This window comes from Oculina patagonica, chromosome 1, assembly GCF_052425735.1.
Source record: "Oculina patagonica isolate OP01 chromosome 1, crgOcupat, whole genome shotgun sequence".
NCBI classification, from domain to species: domain Eukaryota; kingdom Metazoa; phylum Cnidaria; class Anthozoa; order Scleractinia; family Oculinidae; genus Oculina; species Oculina patagonica.
In genome coordinates, this window is record NC_135758.1 from 19,520,696 (window position 1) to 19,545,542 (window position 24,847).

Genomic DNA, 24,847 nt, shown 5'->3' on the forward strand with positions numbered 1-24,847 from the left:
GTAACTAAGTATTTTTATATTTTATTTATGCATGTAAATTTTGTTTTTTATTTTGTATCTATTTTTTTATAGTTGATGTGATGTCTTAAACGATGTTATCAACTTAATAAATGTAGATGTAGAAATATAGTTTAGCTAAGTTCGTTAAGAGTTGCGAAAAGCTTTACTGTCTATATGAAACTGAAACTGACACAAAGAGAGAGCGCTTTGATTCCCGCTAGGAATGATTTTATTTCTAACGTCTGGCTCTGTGTACAATCCGACCAAAACTGTAGTTGCACTTATATTTAGTGAATAAAAAACAAGACGACTTACAGTAGTATAATTATATATAAGTTTAAAACGAGACAGATTTAATACTTAAAACCCGTAAACTGAAATTGCTGTACACCAACGAAAGACAGGAAGTTACTTTGCGTCGTAGGATTAAAACATTCCCGACACCGCTAATGGAGTTTTCCACTGAATGTAATTACATTCGGAAAAAATGAATAGTATTTGCTTTTTGGTGGATTGTCTTATCCAATTTAGAGACGTTTTAATCCAACAGGACGCAAAGACAGCTCCGGACTGCGTTTTTTCTACACTCCGAACCTCCGTAAGTACGATGCTGGTGTACTACCTGTCGGGGAATCGAGTCTTCCATATATGGTAATCCCACCTAAACAAAAATCGTGGATAACTTATGGATTCTGCCCCAAAGAATGCAGTCAGGTAAGGAGTAAAACGTGATGAAATGACAATTAACCATTAACTAGGCTAAATACCTCTCCGCCTAAAATCATTACCGGCTCAAGGAACGCGCTTCAAGGAGCGTATGTTCAATAACCTATACAAAAGTTTGCACTGGAGTAGGCTGATGTAACCGGTAACTAGTCTGCTTTCAGCCATTTTCTTTTGAGGTGGAATAAGAAAATCACCCCTTCCATTTTCATTGAAAATATGCAAGCTCATTTTGTTTAATTTTCTCTAATAAGGAAATGTTAAATTCAACAACGCTGCCAGGAAAAGGAATTAAGGTGTTTGCTGCATTTCTTCACACTCATCTTCAAGGTATGTCATAACTGTCAGGTTGAACACATGCAAAAAAAAAAAAACAGAGAAACACAGTCTTATACTCCTGTCAAACAGGGTGACAAGATAACGCTCAAAAGATATTGATGAATGTCGATATAGAATACTTTGGGAAAAAAAGTTTTTAATTGAATGTCGTTAAACCAGTATCTAGCCATTGACGACAAAAACACATTGAGCTAAATGGACCCCCCAAAAGTGGATACCCGAAACTGGCGACAAACACAGGAAAACGCAATTTTTTTTCCCTCTCTACCCGAGAGCGTACTAACGCAAAACCAAAGCAACATAATGAAAGCAATAACAGATAATTTTCAAAAATCAGTGTAAAACCGCTTTTAAGTGTTAAACGTTTTAAATCGCAGTCTTATTTCGTAAGCCATCGTTTTTCACATTTTTTTTGTCGATTTTATCAGGAAGTGCAATATGGACCAAACATGTTCGTGATGGAGTTGAACTACCAGAAATTGCACGGGATGACAATTATGATTTCAATTTTCAGGTATTTTGACCAATTGCACTTAAATATACTAATAAAATCAGAAGCATAAGCTTCTGCTAAAATAATTAGCCGAATTCTGCTTTCATGCAAAGGCGCTTAGTGTTAGAACTTCCACCAATGCCTCTACTTGCCCTAGGGAAATAGTGATGCCTTAAGATTACTATTTTAAGCGACTACTAATTGTAGCCATTTTTTTAAAACAAGAATAAGCGATTATTTAATTTTAGTGATATCGTGTAAACCAGTTTTCAATAAACATATAGCTAAGATGGAAATAAATGTTCAGTAAAAGATCAAACTTACTTGAAATTAAACTGATTTTGCACTGCCAGAAAGAACAAAGATATCGGCATCTATTATTAAAAGAATTTTTTTAAGTCGACCATAATTAAATTTGACTGAGACAAATTTTAGCGAGCACTAAATTTAGCGATTTTTGCCTAACTCGCTAAAATCGCTAAAATTAGTAGTCGCTAACAATAGTAACCTTAAGGTATATTATGTTCATTATCGTTATTGTTAATGTGATGTAAAATGTAAAACTAGTTACTTCGCATACCTGTTTTGGTAAAACGTAAATGAAATTTAAGACAATAGAATGAGAGGAAACTATTTTGGATCATTAATTTCATGAATAACGCTGACTGGGTCATAACCAAAAGAGAAATAACATCCGTTTGATAAAGCTAAATTTTACAAACGAAATGATTCCTCGCAATTACGGTAAGTAAACTCGTTTATAAAAACATCTTAAAAGTTACAACAAAAATTTTAAGAATTTTAAAATTACTATTGTGTTCAAAAATTATCAACATCGCGTGGCTAATAATAAAACAGTTCATGAAACGATCGGTGTGGCAAACTAGAGTATCGAAACGTCTGTTATTTTTTCAAATGCTGAGCGTAAGAACTGGCCATAGGAGGTAGCAGATTAGCCAGCTTGTGATCTTCCATGCTTACAATATTGTTAAGTAGTGGAAGAGATCATGATTTTCGTCTGTATAAAAGTGTTGGAATACCAGCCTTTTCCATCGCCTCACAATACGATAAACTAGAAAAGGTTATTCACATAGCGCGCCTCTAAATACATTCCATGTCGTCAGACAAATATTTCAGGAGACTGCGATGGAATAGCTAACATAAAAAATCCTAGCACTAATCTTATGGCACTACAATTAAAAGCTAGCCGTTCATCAAAACTTATACCGGCTCTCTTAAACTGACTCAAAAGATACAGTCGACGTACGGCCTTGGAGGTTATAGTATCGACGAAATACCCCTAGGACTATAGCAGAGGATACCCTTTCAAACTGCACCGACGCCGTCTATCTTGGACTATGAGAAACAACTAACTCTTTGCACTTAGTCGGGTTTAATTGGAAGTGATTTTTCTGAGACTAGCTGGAAATGTGATTCCGAAGGGGAGGGAGGGCGCAATAGCCCAAATTTTTAAAAGAAAGTATGAAGCTAAACTGAAAGTTCCAGGGGGTCGGAAGGGTCCATCCTTGGGGTAGGTATGGATATTTTGGGAACCACACATTATAATTAAACTGCCATTAAGGTCGGGACACACTAGGCGACACGTCGCTGCAACACGTCGCGGCAACAGTCACCTCGTGTGACATGCGACAAACTATGTCGCTGCGACGTGTCGCACGAAGTCAAACTGGTTTGAATTTGTGCGACACGTCGCAGAGACAAAATGAGCGATAGCAGCGTTGTTGCAGCGTGTGTACACGTAGTGGGTTTACGAACAGTAGATATCCTGAACACAATATAAAGGCTAACCGCAAGCAACCTAATCGCAGTCCATAGTGTACCCAGAATCCATAGTTTAGCTCACCAGTAATTCAGAAAGTCCTCAGTTCTGAATTCTGTAAATCCTGTTTACACGTTAGGCATTCTATTAATCCCACAAAATTAATTACCTGTATACCAAAAAATGCAAAATAATTAGGAAAGGTAAATCTATGTCTGGCAATACAATACACTTACACATCATGGAAAGATACAAATTTAAAGTCAAGAAATGGTTTCATTTATCACACATGCCCAAAGAGGCAAATGTAATTTTTCTTTGCGGCCTGAAATGACACTTGGTCAATATTTTGACAAACATTTCCTCACGTATAAATAAGAGAGACAATCTCGTTACAATGATCACCACTTCGAATAGTTAAATGAACACTAATTGTTAGTAATTCTTTCTTAGATTATTGTTATTATTAATATTATTAATTTCTTTGTTATGTTATGTTATTTCCAACTTAACTAATTATCCTAGTTAATGAAATTATATGTAATTAAATTCAAGTAGCTTTCGCAATACTACCAAACTTCTACGTAGTCATGCAAATAAAGCTTGTTGTTGTTGTTGAAAGGACGCGATTCTTATTAATTTGAAGTAGCTTTAGCACGATTCTAGCTTTACCCCTTTTTAAATCTTCACATAAACGCCGAAGACATAAGCTTAAGCCAGTCTTCAAAATAAAATTATAGTACAATGAGAAACGCTTACCTCAGGTCACTGTATAATTTTTAAATTATACAGTGACCTGAGGTCACTGTATCCGGGAAACTTAAAAGTTTCCCGGATAAGTTTCTGTTAGAAATGTTTGCGAAAAGCTTCCACCGTTTCTCCTCATTCCATATTTTTCTTTATCGGGAATACAAATAAAGGATATTGCATACCCTTTGTTTGGGGACCCGTGATCGCGTCAAGAAGAAAGAACATTGACAAAACTATCTTATATAACTCAAAATCACTTTATTAAATCGCCATCGTCGCCATTTTGAAAATCTTGTCATGAGCCCGCAATACGGACCACGGGGAATCCGCTAGGGGAGAAGGGATGGGGGCTTAACCTTTCCCCAAGCCCCACTCCTTTTGTCTGAAAGAAACAACATCCAACCTCGCCAAAAGCAATTAAAATGAAAAGAAACTGTCGAGGCTATCATAAAGAGCATACACTCAAGCCAACAAACTTTTCAATTGTATTTTTTACTGCCGTACTATTTCAGGAAAAAGTAATAATGGCCATTTTGAAAAACACTATTTAAAAAAATACAACTTCGCTTTAAAGATCCGAAGAGATTGGTTCTAGAAAAGTTTTCAAGCGAATTTAAGAATGTGATCCGTTCTGGACACGTGACCGATGACGTCATAACAATGGGATTGATTAAAAAGTACTTACCATATAAGTATCCATCAACATGTAATTTCTTGTTACCTCACATTCAATGTAACGCCAGATACGCACTTGTACCCAGACTCCCATTTTTTGAAAATTGTACATAGCTCACTTAATTTTTATATTTTGTTCGGTACTTGGGCAGTCCGAAATGCCTCACACCAATGTGCTTCAAACTGCAATGACTGCTTTTTCAGTAACAAACTATTTTCGTCACAGTGAGCAAAAACAAACTTCTGAGCAAAGTCACGTGACTAATGACGTCATCAACCTACGACTTATACAAGAAGTAGGTTATGGTGAGAGTTATTTCTTTACGACGAACTACTCCTGCTGACTTCAAACTGACCAAGTTATTTGGCATTGACGATTTTTCAGTTGTAAAGGATTTTGGGAAGGCTTTTATTATAATTATATATTGTTTTTATAATTATTATTATTATTATTATTATTATTATTATTATTATTATTATTATTATTATTATTTTATACCTAAGCTACAAGCACGTTAGCCTTACTATGTGTCTTTCTTTGCAGGATATCCAAGTTTTAGGCAAGGAAGTTCACGTTAAGCCGGTTAGTGTACTTGTACTGTATACTTTGAAGGGGCATGAACTCGAACAGTTTCCATTTTAACACGAATAAAAATAACTCAGGTAGGGCTATAAGAAAACTTAACAAACATCTAAGCGTACATTGACGCTTGGGAATATTTAACAAAATGACGTTTGGACTGTGACCACTTTTCTCGTACTGTGTAATGGACATTTAAAAAATATTATTGGGCTTTCTCAGCACCAATGCACTTGCATGCCAATGTACTAGCAACAAAACTTGAAGCTTGGCCAGTTGCCTTTGACAAGCCAGGTCTTTTTGAAATGTTATATTTGCCAGCTGCTTGCCTTGTCAAACTTGTAGTGTTTGCCTGCCTTCAGTGTTTCCATTTCGATATCTAGGGAGACGACTTGATTAACTACTGCAAATACCAAACAATGGATAAGAATAAAATTGTCGTGGTGAGTGAAAAACTTATAATGTAATGCCTTTAATATAGCAATTGCTGTATTTGTTTACGTAATTACAGGTAGTTAAGGAAGAAATGTACGTTAAGTTAATTTTGATTATTTACATACAAAGTTAAAAGAAATTTAAATAGAGAAATTTAAAGGAAAGGAAAAAACCTTTCAGTCTTAAATTAACTGATAATCCGGGTCAAGAATAACCGTCCACGCAGGTGGATTTGATTCTGGTTTAGAAAGGATCCAATCGGTTTAAAACCTAGACCTGCTAATGTGCAGGTCCAGTTCTGGAACCGTACCGGACCAGTTCTACATGTACAGAGGTCCCGCGTAAACAGAAGCCGATCTGGTTCGGTGCGGATCGGATCGCTTCCAGTTCGGTCCCGTGTCAAAGTAGCTTTAAATTAGCTTTGATTATGAAGTTCTTGAGCTTCATAAGCAAACAAAATGTGGCTGACAAATACGTGTAGCAATCGACCGCCAAAAAGTGGACATTGAAACAAAATCAATCGATATCTTTCGTGTCCATCTGTAGAGCTAGCGTCGTACATGAACGAGCATTAAAAAAAATCGAGTTTTACGTAGTTCAGCCACGATGTAGGTTCAATTTCCGCCGCCTTCTCCGGTCTTTCGGGGGGATGACCGCGGGCTTATTTTCCCGAAAAGCGGCTGGAAATCGAGCCTATCCACGGTGGATGTATCTGGAAATCAGAGCGTTGGCTAAAATTGAGTGCGCGGCTGCTAGTTTGCAAGAAAATCAAATGCTTTTCAGATGTAACAGCAAAAGTACGTTTTTACCTGATTCAGTCTATACGTCTTAATACATTTATTTACAGTGTAATTACTTTACGGTTTAAATGCTTTCATACTGACCTACGGAGCGATAACATAAACAAACCATTTTAGTGCCACAAGGTAAAAAAAAGGAAAAAACTGACCACTCCGGAATTTGAACTCGCAACATCTTGCACTTCACTGATAACCACTCCAATGAGCTAATCCGAGAAACCCATTAAAGCTCGACGAATACGTCCTTTATCAATTTAATAGACATCGTGGGTTCTATTAAACCGCTGATTATCTGCGTCACGCATTTTTCCTCATTTCTGCTATACTAATTGCGACGAAAAAATGTTTGAGTCACCTGCTACTTATATGTATTTAAGGGGGTAGGTACAAAACGAGGACCCTCATTTGGACCCCCTTTTGTACCCCATCTGGGGCCCCTTCTGGACCCAATCTGGAAATTAAAATATTATTTCCTTTAACAGAAGAAGAATGACCCGACAAAAGATTAAAGGGTTTTTATATGGGTACATGCAATTCATATGCAAGACTTTCGTACGGCATATTAACATATTGCTTTGCTTGCCCAAGTTTATACTTGTGGGGCTTTGTCCCCCTTGTTTACTGGTCATATTGCCAGTTTTTATTGGAGACTTCGTTCTCCATTTGTTGCTTATCGCTGTTATTTATATCTTAGACGGTATGGCATGAACGACCCTTTGTCCAAGGCTTTGCCTAAGTGACCTTCTCATGCACTATATCGTACCGTCGGGGTTTTGTTTTCAGAACCCGTGCTGTCCCCCTTTTGGGGCAGTATTTTTCAATATTTAAAGCGATGTTATTTTTATTTTGCTGGTCATGCCAGTTTTATTGGAGGCTACGTACTCCATTATGATGGGGATTTATATCCCCTGTGTTGATCAGGGCAAGCTTTAGCGTTTATGCGGTACAAGTTTATTTTGCACATATTGCTTTGCTTGCCCAAGTTTATACTTGTGGGCTTTGTCCCCCTTGTTCACTGGTCATATTGCCAGTTTTTATTGGAGACTTCGTTCTCCATTTGTTGTTTATCGCTGTTATTTATATCTTAGACGGTATGGCATGAACGACCCTTTGTCCAAGGCTTTGCCTAAGTGACCTTCTCATGCACTATATCGTACCGTCGGGGTTTTGTTTTCAGAACCCGTGCTGTCCCCCTTTTGGGGCAGTATTTTTCAATATTTAAAGCGATGTTATTTTTATTTTGCTGGTCATGCCAGTTTTATTGGAGGCTACGTACTCCATTATGATGGGGATTTATATCCCTTGTGTTGATCAGGGCAAGCTTTAGCGTCTATCTTGCAGACGTATTGAGATCGTTTTACTGCTTTTATTCTGAAACATATCCCGTGATTAATTGATCCAAGTTAATTGATTGCCCGTTCGCTTACCAATGAGATGAACATAATCTTATCGGGGTTTCAATATCTATATGTCAGGGATACACCGATAGAGCGCATTAAGTGCATTACAAATAAATGAATTTACGCTATTAACGGAAAGAGAGTTTTTGGAAATTAAGCTCAAATCGTGAATGTAATTAAACATCATTTGAATGGCTCAAAGTCCAAATTATCGAATCTCAGGCGACTTTTGGATATACTATCTTACAGTCTCGTTTATCCCTACAACGGAGTTTATTGATTCGGGTTTTAAAGACGGGATTTTTATCGCATCTAAACCGGAAGTCAATTCTGTCGGTGTCCATTGGAACAAGTTGCTGATTAACTGAAGCTTTGCACACGTTTATTACACACCATGGACCTTTAACTACACATGTTACTAATAAGCATCGCTATTTGCGTCATTATGTTGGAGACAATTATAAAAGATGGAACTCTAAACGTACGTAGCTACTAGTCACCATTATTTTTCCCAGTTTAAGCAGCTTTCTTTTGTATTTATAAGGTTCTATTCAGACAAATTTGGCTGGATTCTGTGGTAGTGTTTTCCACTTTCTGTTTTAAATTTAGTTCGTCTGCTGCGCAGCAAAGTGGTAACGCTACATAAGTACAATTGTTTAGGTCCTGTATACAGGAGTGTTCTTTTTGGTGGCTCGGTAATTTCTTTTTAGTCGTTTTTGGTCTATCAGCTCATTTGTACTCCTCGATTTAGGTTCACAAACAGATTTTATCAGCAATAGTCACTGACATCACTGTCGCTGGAGATGTGTCAAAAACTTCAGGCGAGTTTACTCTCATCAGCCATGGCTATCAACATTTTGAAGTACGCTGTTATGCCAATGCAACGTACCGTATACCTGCTGAGCATTACCAGTTGATGAATAACGTCATCTTATGGAGCACACGGCTTTGGACATTTGACCAGTCAAAGACTTTCATGTACAACATAAGCTCACCATATACTGCTGGCGAGGCAAGGCGTGATGAACTTCTGTCGCATTTTGTTGCGGCTTAAATTATGATGTTTTACTGTAAAAATAATAAGGTGTACTGTTAAGTAGTTGCCTGGATGTTTTATATGGCACCTTTTTCAGTAAAAGTACATTCTAACCTTAATTATCAAACCTTACTCCCTCGAGGTTGTCTAGTGCCTGGCTCTGCATTCGGGAGGGGACAGGTTTTTCCCCTAAGCGGGGTTTTTTCCTGGCGGGCAGCAGGCCAATTATTTTATGATATTTGTTTAAGCATGGGTCAGGCAAAGGGCTGCCATGCATAACCTATTTTATTTAGCATGGGTCAGGCAAAGGGCTGCCATGCATAACCTATTTTGAGGTTCGGAAAGGGGGGTTTTCCGTGAAGCGTGATCGCTTATTTTTAATTGCCGTGAATCGTGAAAGAAAGAATTTATTTGATCCGTGAACAAAAGTACTCCCGTGATTCGTGAAATAACTAATTTATTTCTCGAGATTCGTGAACATGGTCTATAATAAGCTCATTTTTCGTGAAATGTTCAATATTTATAGTAGTCATGCATGTCAGTAATGTCAGAACTGGAACACGTTTGCGAAACTTGATGTTTCAAGATCAAGTCTGTCAACAAAATGCCACGATCGTTACGCACTACCACGGCTACCAATCCTAGACATGTCCAGACGGCATTCAGTTTTGAATTTTGTAGGTTAAGTATTTTAGAGCGTAAAAAACAAATATTTTATGTGGAAACGATAATTCAAAATGGTCGACACGTCAGTTTTGTAGTACTATATGGTTGAAAAATCGAATCAAACGCTGTATTATGCGATATTCGTGAAAAGTCTGTTTTAATGCCCGTGAAGCGTGAATTTTCGATTTTAATTCCCGTGAACCGTGCATGACACCCCCCCCCTTTCCGACCCTCTATTTTACTAAGCATGGGTCAGACAAAGGGCTGCCATGCATAACTGTGTTATTAACTTTACCTATATTAGATATATTTCGCTTTGGCGGTACATCTGACGCAGCAGAAATCCTTTTCGCTGAAGACTGGCTACGTGCTATTGGTTGCTGGTTATGAAATACATTTCTTAATAACTTACGTTGTACTTTTTAGCCTCCTCTTGTAGGTAAAAGACACTCTGCTGATAGATGCTTTAGAGCATTTGAAGTGATTACTATACACTCCTTTTGTAAGATTACAGTTTTTCCGACTTTAAGGCTGAATATTTCTTATTTTATGCCGATTTTGGGCTTACAAGATTCTTGTTAATGCCGTCTGGCATTTCCGTTTAAGGAGGTATTGAGTCATCCTTAACAAGTGTTGAGTGTCCAGATCTGAGTCGTGTTTCATCGTGCACGTGTTCTATCGCTTTTCTCAATTCGTTGCAGCTCTTGGTCGTTTGGCTTTATACCAAGCATTCCTCACAAATAAACAATGAAGAACATGAAAACACCTGTTTTGTTTCTCCTGGACATATATTATTTAACTTTTTGTATTTACAAATTTTCGACTCAAACATTTTCTTTCCAAATCTCAGCTTCGGAATTATTTAAGATTATCTGGTTATCAAATAGAAAAAATGCAATTTATCGTCAATCAATCGATTCTCGCCTGTTAAATGTGTTAGGACAGCGTTTAGCTTTCCAAAAGATTCGGCCATTATGCTGCTTTTTGGCAAGCATTTTTCTGCTTGTTCATTTCGTTATCTCGGTAGTGAAATGCTCACCATTGTGGTTTAGTCAGGGGCTGCCACTTTGTATGCCTTACACTTCTGATTTCGTTATATTATCAGTCACAGGCTGCTGTTGTTTTTCACCCTTTAACGCGAGCTTTGCCTTCCTTTTTGTTGTGGGGCTTGTGCCACAGTTGTGTGGCTCGTGGCGTTTTTTGGCGCCCCACGTTTACATTTTCGTATAATCTGTTCAGATCTTCTATATGTTGTTATGACTTAGAGATGATTGATTTAATTAAAACTGCCACATGTGTGGCCAATTTTCTCCAAGTCATGTGTATTGATGAGTTTTAACCTTTTCAACCCTTTGAAGTATCTTATTCAAGCAAAGCTCGCGTCAAAGGTCGTTTTTCTAGGAACATGCATCGATATAAAAATTAACTTGGTTACACTTCAAATACATTTTAAAGATTATTTTGAATTTCAAGCATTTAACATTTGTAAACCGGATGAAACTGAACGGTTTAAAGATCTTATGTTTTTGATCGGCATTTTCTCAAGTGGTGAGCCATGGAACTACAAGAATACGGACGACAAGTGTTGGCCAAACGCAGACAGAAGCTTAAAAGCAGAGTTAAAGATACAAATTAAGGAGGTGCCAAGGGGGTGGTGGTGGGACAAAGAAACTTGTTTCTGGTGATCTTGTTTGCTTGGAGCTCAAACTGTAGTGTGAGCCTGTTTACTAGATAGAAAAGCTTTTATATGTTCGAATTCCATGAGTTGTGACGTAAGGGAAATTGCTAGGAAACCTACAACAATTAAGTTAACAACAATAGAATAATGTATTTCTTCAAACGAAAACCTAAAATTACTGAATTTACCCTAATTTAATATACTTTTTAATGACATAAAAGCCTTTATTCACCATAAAGCTCATTAAGGAAAAACTATTCCCAAATCAAATAAGGGTTTATATTTAATTTAATTGACACACAATTTGCAATAAGGCCGTACATATTTTTGCTCGAAGAAAAAAAAAAACAATACACTGAAAGCGATTCTTACCAAAAGTATCGCATGTCATCTCTGACACAAGAAAATGATACTTATTTTGCTTCTTACGGCAAATGTAATGTGTAGTTAAATAAACATTGACAATTTGCACGAAAGACTGAAATCTGAACCATTCATGCTTGATTACTGGAAAAAATCTAATCTAATCTGTTTTAAATTTCAGTTTTAATTTTTTAATTTTTAGAAATGCAACTATCCTTTTTGTGTTCAGAACCTTTTTTGTCCATCAGCTTCCATCGGATTTTGCAATAAAAACACAGTGATTCAAACCTTATTTTTTGCTCACAGTTTAAACATTTTTAACAATCTTCAACACCATGGGGTATCTTCGTATCGTACTCCTACCATCTTCCTGCATGGGGCAGCACTTCACTTCCAATATGGAACCACGATTCCATCCTTTTCTGGAAAAAAGGGGGTCCCAGAAGGGGGTCCAGAAGGGGGGGTCCAGAAGGGGGTCCATTCTGTGTTATCGTTCATGGTTTATGCTTTTCACAGGGTCAACGTTTCTTCTATTTGGTTTATATCAAACAACCTGTTACTGATATAATTCTATATCATTCAGGGTGGCCTTGCCACGTCCCAGGAAATGTGTCTAGATATGCTATTTTACTACCCAAAGATGCCAAAAGAAGTATCCTGCAACAGCATTCAATACAAACCAGTTCATGACTTCATTGACAAGTACTTGTAAGTATTTATAATATAATCAGTTCAAAGAATTCAATTGTTTCCTAGCTTTTCACAAACAAATAATTGGTTAAATTCTTCTACTAATATTTTAATGTGATTTCCGCAATCTAAATGGTTAACCTACTCTTAATCTCCTTTCTCTGTGAAGTTAAGAGCTCAAAATAATAGTTTCTATTCGCATCTTTTATCTCTTTAACAAAGTAAACAAAAATATACTAATTAATTAATTCGATTAATTTAATCTATATCCACTGTGCTGCACAACATAAACTTAAGATATATACCAACAATAGAAAAAAATGCAGCTATATTAGGAAAAAAGATGCAATGTGGAAAGGCTACAAGGGAACATTAGAAACAAACGTGCTAGCCCACCAAAGATACCTACATATACATTTTAAAAAAAGGAAAGGAAAAGAAAAAGGCTATTTAAAATGTTAATTATCAAAGATAGTTATGATGCCCAATTGACATGTGGGCGATTAGGATCAAAGTCCTTGCTCTTGTAAGATTGTCTGCAACGTTGCCTAAAGCATGGCAGGCTAAGATTATTATGCCCAATTGACATGTGGGCGATTAGGATCAAAGTCCTTGCTCTTGTAAGATTGTCTGCAACGTTGCCTAAAGCATGGCAGGCTAAGATTATTATTCCTAAACCCATCGGGTAAGTTATCCCCTTAACAAGAAAGTTACAATCCCTAGCCTGACAATGATTGTCAAGCAATGAGAATTAACCTTCCAAAACTGGAAATGTTAAAGAGGAGAACGTGCAAACAGCAACTCGCAGCATCAAAACTAATGTTAATGTGGACTCAACACTGACAGCTATTATTGAGTTTCCGAATTAACATTGCCCAGACCCGCGCAACACCCGTAGCTTTGGCTGACATTTTTTGAGGAACGTCTGCTTGATGATACAAAATAGTTTTCGAATTTTCACTGCTGATGATGCATATGGCAAACGAGAACTGAGAGTGCAGTGATATGTTACGTTTTACCTCGCATTTTCTTTCTAAGTATAACATTATGCAGTGAATGTTTAGGCCATACACACAGCCTTGTCGAGTCACACTTCCTTTTGGAAGGTAACAGGCGAAATTATCGTCGACAGAATAATTCAAAACAGACTTCACAAACAACAGCAGACTTTGATGACACTGAAAACAAATGCCACAAATAGACAATGTTGTCCCCTAACTGGTAAATATATTTTGAGTTGGGTTTGAGCTCGCGCCAGTCAGTAACCTTTGGTTTTTATTCATATTCCAGTCCACACCTTAAACCACAAGTAAAGTCACTGCATTACAACCCTCTTGTTGCCATCAATATCACATGGACTAAAAAAATGGTGTCCGACTTGAGGAGGGGATACGATGAAGCAAAAACCTTTATTCCAACTTGCAAACACAATTGGGTATGTTGATGGCAGAGATTTAGTACAGTAATCTTGAAAGTCATTGCTTTGAATAATAATAATAATAATAATAATAATAATAATAATAATAATAATAATAATAATAATAATAAGAAGAAGAAGAAGAAGAAGAAGAAGAAGAAGAAGAAGAAGAAGAATCCCCGGCCAAATAAGCATCAGTGAACTACAGAAGATAACCTTGCTGGGTACAGCGCATATTTTGAGGAGGGTGTTGTCAAGCTAAAAACTGACTACCCTTTAGTGCCCCAGGACCATGGTTTGGTCCCGGCGCTAAGGACATTAAGCAAACATTACGTAAGGAACATAATAATAATAATAATAATAATAATAATAATAATAATAATAATAATAATAATAATAATAATAATAATGGATTGATTTGTGGAGAAAATTTTTTTCTGAGTTCATTCTCTCCACACATCATTCTATTATTATTATTTATTTACTCTGAGAGTACTACGTGACTGCGTGATGCAGTTAAATCTGTGTGTTTATTGACATAATGTGATTTGCGCGATGCAGTCGTTGTGTCACCCACAAATGACCACTGCTCACCATTAGAGTTCTCATTAGCTCAGTGGTTAGAGCGTCCGACTAGTGTACGGGGGGTTCGAGTCCCATCTGTGAACTCAAAAAAAATTTCTGAGTTCATTCTCTTCACACATCAATCCATTAATAATAATAATTATTATTATTATTATTATTATTATTATTGTTATTATTATTATTATTATTATTATTATTATTATTATTATTATAATAATACAAAGATACCGGCCAGCTGTTTTTTATTCTTAATCTTTTTATCGATGCTTGTATTTTTTAATGACTGTGTGAAATAAAATTATTATTAATTATTAACAAAAATTATTATTATTATTATTATTATTTTTTTTATTATTATTATTAAAACAGTAGGCTTTCAAAAATTGTCTTTGTTCCAATTTGATGTATTATTAAGACTAAACACAGCAGAGCTCTTCCAGTATTTTCCACGACACAGATGCATCACGATAACTCGAACCTTCAAGGGAAATCGAAAATGGTTCGAATTAGCGGGAAGTTCGAGTTATTGATGGTTTGAGTTATCAGTATTCAACTATACTATTATTTATATTAATCAGCATTGTTTTTGACGCGCCCGTGCCAAATATAGCAAGAAAATGACGTACTTCTTACGCTGTTTCTTTCCAGGTTTCCAGAGTAGCCGCTTTAATTCGTAGTCCAAAATTTTATAAAATACTAATGGCCACAAAATGGAACGTCTTAACATGTTTTAATACATAAGCCAATATGTTCCTGAGCTCCTGACGTCAATTTTATGATGATGATAACTAGTGTTAATATTATTTTCAGCCATTTTTCTGATCCTTATTTTCTTTTCTTTCTTTTTTTTTCAGGGAAAAGGACCACCGTACAACACAATACCGATTTCAAAGATCTCCAAACCACTGCCACCACCAGAGTCAAAATGTCAGGAGGAGATCGAAGAAACTAACTCCTCTATGAAAGCTTCCCCTCTTACTTTTGTTCTGTCTCTATCTGGATTCATGGCCATGCATATGTTTCTGTGAAAGAACGAAAACACATCCCTCCGTAACAGATCTAAAGAAAGTGAACATGGCGTATTTGATGTTCGTTTTCGCTTGTTTTGTTTGTTTGTTTTTTATGCACTTTCACCCAACCCAAAGTCCCACCCTCTTCCAGCAAAAATCAGCGTAAATGTCTCCCCCCTCCTCCTCCCCCCTCCACCACACACACATCGATTGCAAGTTGTTTGCCTTTCTGGTGAAGTGTGAAATGAATACCGACCTTTACCGTACTTTTGCCGTCTATGGCACGCTCATTTTGTTTGAGACGGAGGAGGTCTTTTCTTTATAAGTCTTTCGTTGCAATGGGTTAACACCCTAGTGTATAATTGTCTGCCGCAATGAGGTTTTTATCGAGTACCAAGCTTGCGTCAGTTTTTCACCTGGTCTGCTGCTGCAGGCTGTACAATTTGGTACCGTATATACTCCTCTCTAACGTTAGTGTCAAGTTTTCAATGTATTGTGAGAACTGAAGATTATCTAGTTTAAGTTTCCAAAGCTTGATGTAGCATTCATTTTTTTTTATTAAAAGAAAAAAAACTTCTTGATGGTAAATGGATGACTCCAAAAAATTGTTGTACAACCATTTTACAGGCACTACTAAAAAAAACTCAGCATCCGTTATTTTCCATCTTTAATTAAGCCATAAGCAGTTAAATGACAATTATATGTTGTTGAAGCATGCGAAGTGTTACGTGATACAATACCCTATTAACATTATAGGGTCTTTTCCTGAATTTTGTCTTTTGAAATCAACCATAATTCCGAATGTATAGAAACACCCCAAAACGGTCAAGTTCTTCCTATATTGCGGCGAATTTTCATGTCAGACCATATATGCAGTTGTCAAACCAGGGATTCCAATGTTAGTCATCAACAGCCAAGAATCGCTTTCTATGAGATATTTCAAGAATTTACAAATATTACTTCAATTCGGCATACTTTTCTTTGTTTTGGTTCGAAGCCGAAGCCTCACTCGCCTCGACTTCATGTATTCGACCCAAACTCTTCCGCGCGTTCCACCATTTATGAATAGGGTGTATGAATGATTTATAAAAGCATATCGAGTGGGACGTGACTACTACTGCGCGGTGTTATGTTACAATTTAGGCCGTTGGAGATTTGAGCGCTCTATAAGACTTTGTATGGAGTCTAAAATAACGTGAAATAAAAGCGCTCGACGAAATAAAATTTTACCTTCTTTACAATAAAATTAAGAAAATGTGCTCACCTTTCTTGATTTATGTTGTCTTTTGGGCTATTTCATGGTTTTTTTTTTTTTTTTTTTTTTTTTGGGGGGGGGGGGGGCGGTTTTTGTGGAAAAAAATTAAAGGTGAGCACATTTTCTTTATTGATGCTGCAGCAGTTGGATTCAGATTAGATTGCGTGACGCAACTTTCAATCAACCGTTCAAGCCGATCTATTGTGATCGATTTATTTCTTAGGATGTGTTGCCCGCTTCTTTCTTTCATTTGTTTAAGTTATCACAATTATGTGGTATGTTCAATGTTATTTATGTGTTACGTTTACCGTTTGAAACTTTGTGCGGATACTAAAGTTGACGAAAACCAGAGAAATGTGGAATCCAATTACATGGCGGACCTGACAGTGAATTTTGTAGTCTTGCAAGGCAGGCGACAGTATGTTTTTTGTTGACCAGCTGCTAAGGTTTTCGAGTCTTAAATGATGTTTTATTGTGTCAGCTGATATAAAGAAGTTTTGTAAGGTTACAATGTTTACGAAATATTGTGTTGTTTATATGCTAATTTTTTTTTTCGCGTGAGCAACTGCCCGCTGTTGCAATGTAAACAAAACATGTTCGCAACATAAGCCAAGTTGCCGCCTGGTTGCACTAAAACTCGCTTAAACCACAACATATTTTTCCATTCCCATACTCTTTGACTTCTTTTTAGTTGGTATGGAAACAAATGTTATGCGGAAGTAGTTGGACTTTTGCACAGTGACCCATTGAAAATATGCAATTTTGTTTGAGCCGTTGGCGTCAATGGCCAAGTAGACTTCAAATCAAAAATATTTTGTATTGTTAGTTTCTTTTAAACGAACCAACATTGTGTGCTTTTTACAGATAAAGGTCCAATTTAGTCCAGGAGAGTTAAGACAATTCCTAAAATTGGCGCATAAATGTTTAAAGTGGTGACTCGATCATTTTTCCTATTTTCACTTGTCGCCATTGCTAAAAACACAGGGAGCCCAGACAAACTGTTTGTGTATGGACTGTGCACATTTACATTTTTATAGGGAATGTATGGAATTTACCGAATGGTTTGTAGAATTGCGTATAATGGTGCAAAACATTGACAATTTTGAGCTGAATAAATGTTAAGTTTCCTACCTTTTGTGTAGTGATACATCTAATTATATGAAAAGGGTGGATACTCCAACAGCTCCAAAGTAGAACACTTCCAGCGCCGAGCCAATTTCGACCTGATAATCCTATCGCACAGCTTTCAAACTACGCATCAGAAAACAGCAAGGCTTGACGAATCTTCTCGTAACATTTGATCGAAAATTTATCAAAACGGTCCTGAACAAGCCCTCAAACGAAATCGGGTATCCAAAATTTTTTAACCGTCCGAATGCGTAGCACCAATTTGTGGTGCCGAAGGGAAAACGCTATTCCCCTGCCTCTTTCTGATTGGATACAACTCAACAATGGTCGTTCAAAATTTTGATTCGTGGATAGGGAGGCAAAGGCAAAACCAACCTTAGGACCCTCGTGCAAATGGCAATTACGATGGCGATGCTGAAAGTGATGCATTATCATTTAAATGTGTCGTTGTAACTTGTTTGCGTCGAAGTAATTATGAAATATTCATACTGACTTAAAATAAACGAGTAAGTATCTAGATCTAGTCGTTATGAGTTTCATTTTTAAAGCTAGCTAGCTTCTAATAAAAGACAGTTTCAATTTTTCAAAGAAAAATTATACAGCCCTACAAAAAATATCAGACTTTAGTCATCCCACCTAGTTGTTTTACAGAGATTGCAAAACAATACACCCACATGTGAAACTCTCGTGCAAACCCGTTGTTGTGATTTGCTATTCTTATGTTAAGGTCCGACTGATTGGGAAAACCCCGCGAGCTCCATCACGACTTTCGAAGCCATTGAAAATGTAGGCGATCGCGAGTTTGGGGAAAAGTGGGCTGTTTTCGGGACATACGAATAGTGAGAATATCGCAAGGTACTCGTGTTTGAGTTCCTTTATTTTTCTTTCTTTTTTTTTTTTTTTTTTTGATTTTTTTAACATTTTTGGCTGCAATCACTGAAAAAGTCTTCATTTTCTAGGTTCGAAATCTTGACTTCTAAACAATCTCAAAACCTACACATAGCCGAGCTTGGGCACAATATTCTTGTAGCTAGAGAGGAAGGGAAATCTTTTGTAATGAAGGCTATCAACAGTCGACCGCTAAAGCAAGGGGAAAAGGTTTCCATTGATTGTGCGAGCGGTGTTTCGGGAAGTGTGTATTTGGAAGTAAATAAACAGACATCAAAGGCGCTCTCCTTTTACATCAACGCAAACAAGTTACAACGACACATCGTCGTAATTGCCATTTGCACGAGGGTCCTAAGGTTGTGTCGTACCATTGACATCACTCCCTATACTATTGAGTACTGGTTTTGCCTTTGCCTCCCTATCCACGAATCAAAATTTTGAACGACCATTGTTGAGTTGTATCCAATCAGAAAGAGGCAGGGGAATAGCGTTTTCCCTTCGGCACCACAAATTGGTGCTACGCATTCGGACGGTTAAAAAATTTTGGATACCCGATTTCGTTTGAGGGCTTGTTCCGGATCGTTTTGATAAATTTTTAATTAAATGTTACGCGAAGATTCGTCAAGCCTTGCTGTTTTCTGATGCGTAGTTTGAAAGCTGTGCGATAGGATTATCAGGTCGAAATTGGCTCGGCGCTGGAAGTGTTCTACTTTGGAGCTGTTGGAGTTTCCACCCTTTCCATATAATTAGATGTATAGTAAACAGCTAGAGCAAAATACACTTCAATCCACTCAAATTTACCATTTCAAGCCAAAAGAACGACACTACACAAAAGATAGGAAACTTAACATTTATTCAGCTCAAACTTGTTAATGTTTTGCACCATTATACGCAATTCTACAAACCATTCAGTAAATTCCATACATTTTAAATGTGCACAGTCCATACACAAACAATTTGTCTGGGTGCCCTGTGCTAAAAATAGGCCGGTCGTGGTCCAATTGAAAAAAAAATCTTAAAATATATATCTTACGATATTTGCAAAAATGAAAGCGATTTCGGTGTTTAGTTAAGACAGTTTTGTGGGCAAAGTTTAAAGAAAATAGATTATTCTTACTTCAGACTACATTGTATGACTTACTTAAAATCAATGGAAAATATTTTTGTCATTCGTGGCCCCAAGGCGAAGTCGCTCGTGCGTGACACACACCAAGGAGAGTCCAAGTGCTGTTATTTTTGGTATTTCTTCTATTAAAGGCAATCTTTAGGATAAATACTATTTTTCTAAAGTCTTAAACGCATAAAACTTCAAAGTTAATTTTACCGTGTTGTTTTTGCCCCAAAAATATATAAATTACTCTATATTTGCGTGTTTCGTGTCACGTGTTTCAGTTGTTCTTTTCAAAGGCGCTGAATTGTAATTTTGTCGACTTTTGATCGACCTCTGTTCGAAACTGCTACAAGATCCCACACTTTTGAAACCATAAACCTAAAATTCATCGACTGGACTCAGTCTCTTTGGCTAAAATATCAGAAGATTTGAAGCACTACCGGTCAGCTTTTTTCCTCACTGAATTTGGATTATTTTAGCCTTTTTCCTAAATGAGAAAAATGTGTCTACTTTATCGAGGCTCAGCTGGCTCAGAAATAATCAAAGATAAAAAATACTAACTATATTTCGGTAAAGGAAGAGTCAATCTATACAACTAAAGTAAGGAAAGATTTACAGCGGTTGTAGCGTCTGGGTAGCAAGAAGCTGAAAAGCGTGTAATAACAGATTGTCGAGAAGTGAAATTTGAGCTTCCGGTACGATGACCGTTATTCGTAGTTTTCTGCCGTAAAATTGAATATTTCGAAAAACTAACTTCATATCTTTCAGTTACATGCCTAGGCCTTCAAACTGCCAAAGTATGATTTTTTGGATTGTGGCCAAAATTTCTTTGATTTCTTTGATTTTTACTGACTATGACACTTTTAAAAGCATTCCACTTGAGTCACTTTTCTATCGTACGATAACATGTTGTCATTCTCTAATAAAATGATGTTTTCTTTGAAAATGCAGAGAGGATCGCTTAAAGTCGCAGATCTTTGCTTATTTGATGTATAAAGGGTTTTATAAAAGTGCATTTGTTCCTGTAGAATTTTGGATTGGTCGTTGGTGAAACTGCCATCTGAAAGTTTCAATTTTGTAGTTGTCTTTTTTTCATAATTTCGTTTTTCTAAGCCACAGAAATATCTCGTATGTCGTTCACCGTGCTCATGCCACCTGACTTTGCTTCTAAGAATTGTCCCATTTGTCTCATGATGCATGATATTTTTAAGCGGAATCTGATATGATAGATCTCGTTGTTAACCTGCTTGTTTTTTGGTTGTTTTTCAGTCTTTTTGTAGAGTTCATTGATTTGTTCATTGATAAATGCAGCAAGTTATAATACGTGACAGCTGGGATACGATTCCCGGGATACGATTACATTCAGAGTGAATGAATTGACCCCTTACCGCTGACAGATTACTGCAAGCGATGACAATTTCAGCTTGGCAACCGTCGATCACTCTCCTATTAAATGATCTGGCTGCGGCTCGTCATCATGTATGATAACCAAAAACAACTGTCAGATTCCTGTCATCAGCCGATAACGCCAACTGACCTACTTGTCCTTACGTGGACAAAAACTTGTCTGCGGAGACACATTTCCAAAAATAGCCGTTGTCCTGCCTCAGAGCAAGACTTTTTACGAACAACAAACACTCTAATAAATCGTTTTCCATGGTCTCATAGTGAAAAACTAAGTATCTAATGGATATTCATCTAGTTGCGCGTGATAAGAACTTCGTTTTTGTCTCGTGTCGTCATGACAACGTCATGACGACACAAGAATATTCTAAAATGGGAGAAGGTGCATTCCAGGCCTGCTTGCTTTCTGAGGCCGCGGAATTTTCCCGCCATGTCAACATTTGCTTTGTGATCTGAGGCCGCCGGAATTTCATATCAAAGAACAGATAATGTTTCTTTACAAAGGTCGCAACTAACGCGCTGGTTTCTCAAACTGTAGGTTAGGAGTATTTCTTGTAAAGGGCTTATTATGTAAAAATACAGGCACGCTTTACTGTTCTTAAGATTTATTTCTTTTTTTAGCGGAGCTCTACAGCGGCCCGCAGGGCCGCAGAGCAGAGCCCCATACGCATGAAAGAAGGAACACTATCGAAATGAGTTTTCATGGTCAACATGGATAGCGGCATGGTTCGCGGGCGCGTCCGTACGGCGTCGCACGGCGTACGGAGTCGCGCAACATGGCCGCCATAGTTTGATGGCAGAAATAGTGAAGCAAGAAGGCCGTATAAAGGCGGCCTGAAAAATTTAAAGAGGTTTGAAAAAGAAAAAACAAGAAGCAATGAAACAAAATGTGGCTGAAAATTACGTGTAGAAAGTAATCGACCGCCAAAAAAGTGGACATTGAGAGCCATAATCGATCGATGACTTTCATGTCTATCTGTAAAGCCAGCATCGTACATGAAGGAGCATTCGAAAGCTAAATTAGGTTGATATAATAAATAAACAAACCATTTTATTGCTACGGGAAAAAAAAAAAGAAAAAAAGAAAAAAAAAACTTGACCCTCTGGGATTTGACCTCCGGATCCGCAGACTGGCACCCTACCGATTGAGCTAATCCGACAGACTTTGCAATTCACGTTGAATATATCCTATATAAATGTAATAGATATTGTGGAGTCTACTAAACTGCTGCGAAACTATAACAGGATCGCGAATCTATTTTCTATTGCCAGAAAGCAGATAATTTACTGTACTCTAAAGTAATTTTTCGTGCCATGAGTAATGATTTTGCCTCGCTTTAAGATTATTATTTTTGTCGTACTGCTGACATTCAGTATAACCGTGAGCTATTTAAATTTGTATCGCACCTATAAACCGCCATTAACATTAGTACTTTGGCCGCTTACTCACTAGAATGAAAACATTGTAAGCTCCAGTGAAAATTAAATAAATGGGGAGCTCCGCTTTTAGGCTTGCCTAAATCTATATATTATTTAATAAATGCTTCCTTTTCAATTCTGCTAGAATTGTCCCAAGCAATTTAAAAAAAAGCTGAAGTTACCCCTGTGTCATAAACAAGTTTAGACAATTCTGTCCATACAGTAAAAACCCGCGTTTAAGAACCTAGGTTTTTTCAAGTTAGCCTAAACAGGTTCTAATATAAATGGTATTTAGTGTAAAATTAGGCTTACTAGGTTCTAAATTAGGTTCTTAACTTTTGATAAGAAATAAAGTAGAATTTTTAAATGATCTGCTCTTTTTTTAAATGTCCACAATAACAGTATTCTTGGAGGCTTCGGTGAGCAAAATACTATACTATTTTAATCTGATTCTGTTAAAATCAAAACTATATATACTGTAACCTTCACTATAATTCCCAATAAATCTTGTAACTATGCTGTAACTATGATGTGTACAGACTGTGTTATAAATATATTTTTGAGAAGATGTTTTAATTCTATATTTTTGAGAAGATTATTTTTTTTTTTGAAAATAAGAACCTGTTTTACAATCCAGCCTAAAATGGTTCTTATGTGAAGGGTTCTAAAAAGTGAAATTTTAGCCTAACAGGTTTTTAAATGTTAGGTTCTTTATATATGCGGGTTTTTAATGTATTCAATAAACTGTTGGAAAAATTGATGCATAAGAGAATACTATATTTCTGGGCAAAGAAGAAAGTAGTTTTTTGCAACTGAACAGTTTGGTTTCTGTGAAAGCACTCCACTGATCATGCCATTCTAAGCATCATCGACTTGATACAACATGCAATTGACTGCAACGAACTTTCTTGAGGTATAATTATTTTAAGATTTTAGTAAAGCCTTTGATACTGTAAATCATAACATCTAGAGTGAGAAACTAGATTATTGTGGATTTCGTGGAGTAGCGAAAGATTGGTTCACCTCATATCTTACCAACAGATATCAGTTTGTTTTCTTGGGACATCTACTGTTTCAGATCTTCAATCTTCGAAATGCTTGCTGCTAATTGGGTCATTTTCTAACATATAGCATCAGCTAAATCGTCTCTACTTATGGCAGAAATACATCTTCCTCTTTCCGTAGTCAGGTATTCCACGTACTTGGCTTTGTTGACAATAACCGTAGAACACTAAAAAACTCAGTTTTCCACTACTGGGCCTTTTTTTCCCCGTATTATTGCCACAGCCGACGAGAATGCAAAGAATCTTAATGTAAATGAGTTGTTTCGCGCATTAAAGAAGTCGAAAAACTGTAAATTATGCTCTAAGTGTTGTGTGACGCTACTCAAACTCTGCTTCGATGGAACACCGATATGGCGGATAAAGTCGGTTGCCATGACAATGGAGAAATCTGGTCACGTGAGTGAAAACGCTCTATTAGCTGATTAAGCTACTATTCTTCAAATCCGAAGGTAAATAAAGTATAAAGAGCAGTGCGAAAATACCCGTTCGTGATAGAAAATGCCAATGTTTTAGTTAATAATAAGTTTTTTTTCAATTATGATAGATATTAATTAGATAACGGGCCTTCTTCATAGGCGAAGCCAACAGGGCAGATTCTACTCTTTGTGCGGTTTATCAGTCCCTCTGAGTGCCACTTTAATTTAATATTTGAAAAATAATGATGTGTGACCACGTTTGGATATTTACACTTTAGCTCTAGGCAAAATTCCTTGCTAGCCATGAACTGTTGCGAACTATTACAGTGAATAATCAACTTTTTAGTGTTGTTATTTCTAGGGTTTTATACCCTCTTCAGAGATGGCTACCGTTTATCAACGACAAACTCCGTATTACTGAGACATTAAAGCTTTTAGAGAAATCGTGACCTTTTCCTCCGCTATACATGGCTCATTAAACAACAAGTGTTTGAGACATTTTTCAAGTGATCTCAATAATTATTATTATTATACATTGTAGTCACTAGCTGTCTTCTTATTGGCTAAGAGCCTTCAGCTAATTCTGGGAATCCGCGCAACCCCGAGCAACCTACAGATTAGTGAATAATCTGCTAGCAGATTATTCACTAATCTGTAGGTTGCGCACGCAATGCATGATTTCCAAGAGCAGTGTGTCAGGCATCTGGCGGCGAAGGAAATTTATAGTTCGTCGATTCACTTC

General features: G+C 36.9%; 2 protein-coding genes across 2 annotated transcripts in view; both read left to right on the forward strand.

Moving 5' to 3' along the window:
• The window catches only part of LOC144649150 (DBH-like monooxygenase protein 1 homolog), a 30,871-nt gene extending 14,990 nt beyond the window's left edge, over nucleotides 1-15,881 (forward strand). The window contains exons 9-14 of the mRNA XM_078508611.1: nucleotides 1,491-1,576; nucleotides 5,305-5,343; nucleotides 5,724-5,783; nucleotides 12,302-12,426; nucleotides 13,699-13,843; nucleotides 15,265-15,881. Of these exons, the coding sequence (XP_078364737.1) occupies nucleotides 1,491-1,576; nucleotides 5,305-5,343; nucleotides 5,724-5,783; nucleotides 12,302-12,426; nucleotides 13,699-13,843; nucleotides 15,265-15,438 (629 nt within the window). The 3' untranslated portion in view covers nucleotides 15,439-15,881. The remainder of the gene's footprint in view (nucleotides 1-1,490; nucleotides 1,577-5,304; nucleotides 5,344-5,723; nucleotides 5,784-12,301; nucleotides 12,427-13,698; nucleotides 13,844-15,264) is intronic.
• The window catches only part of LOC144660640 (tRNA:m(4)X modification enzyme TRM13 homolog), a 124,349-nt gene that overhangs the window by 75,783 nt on the left and 23,719 nt on the right, over nucleotides 1-24,847 (forward strand). The window lies entirely within an intron of this gene.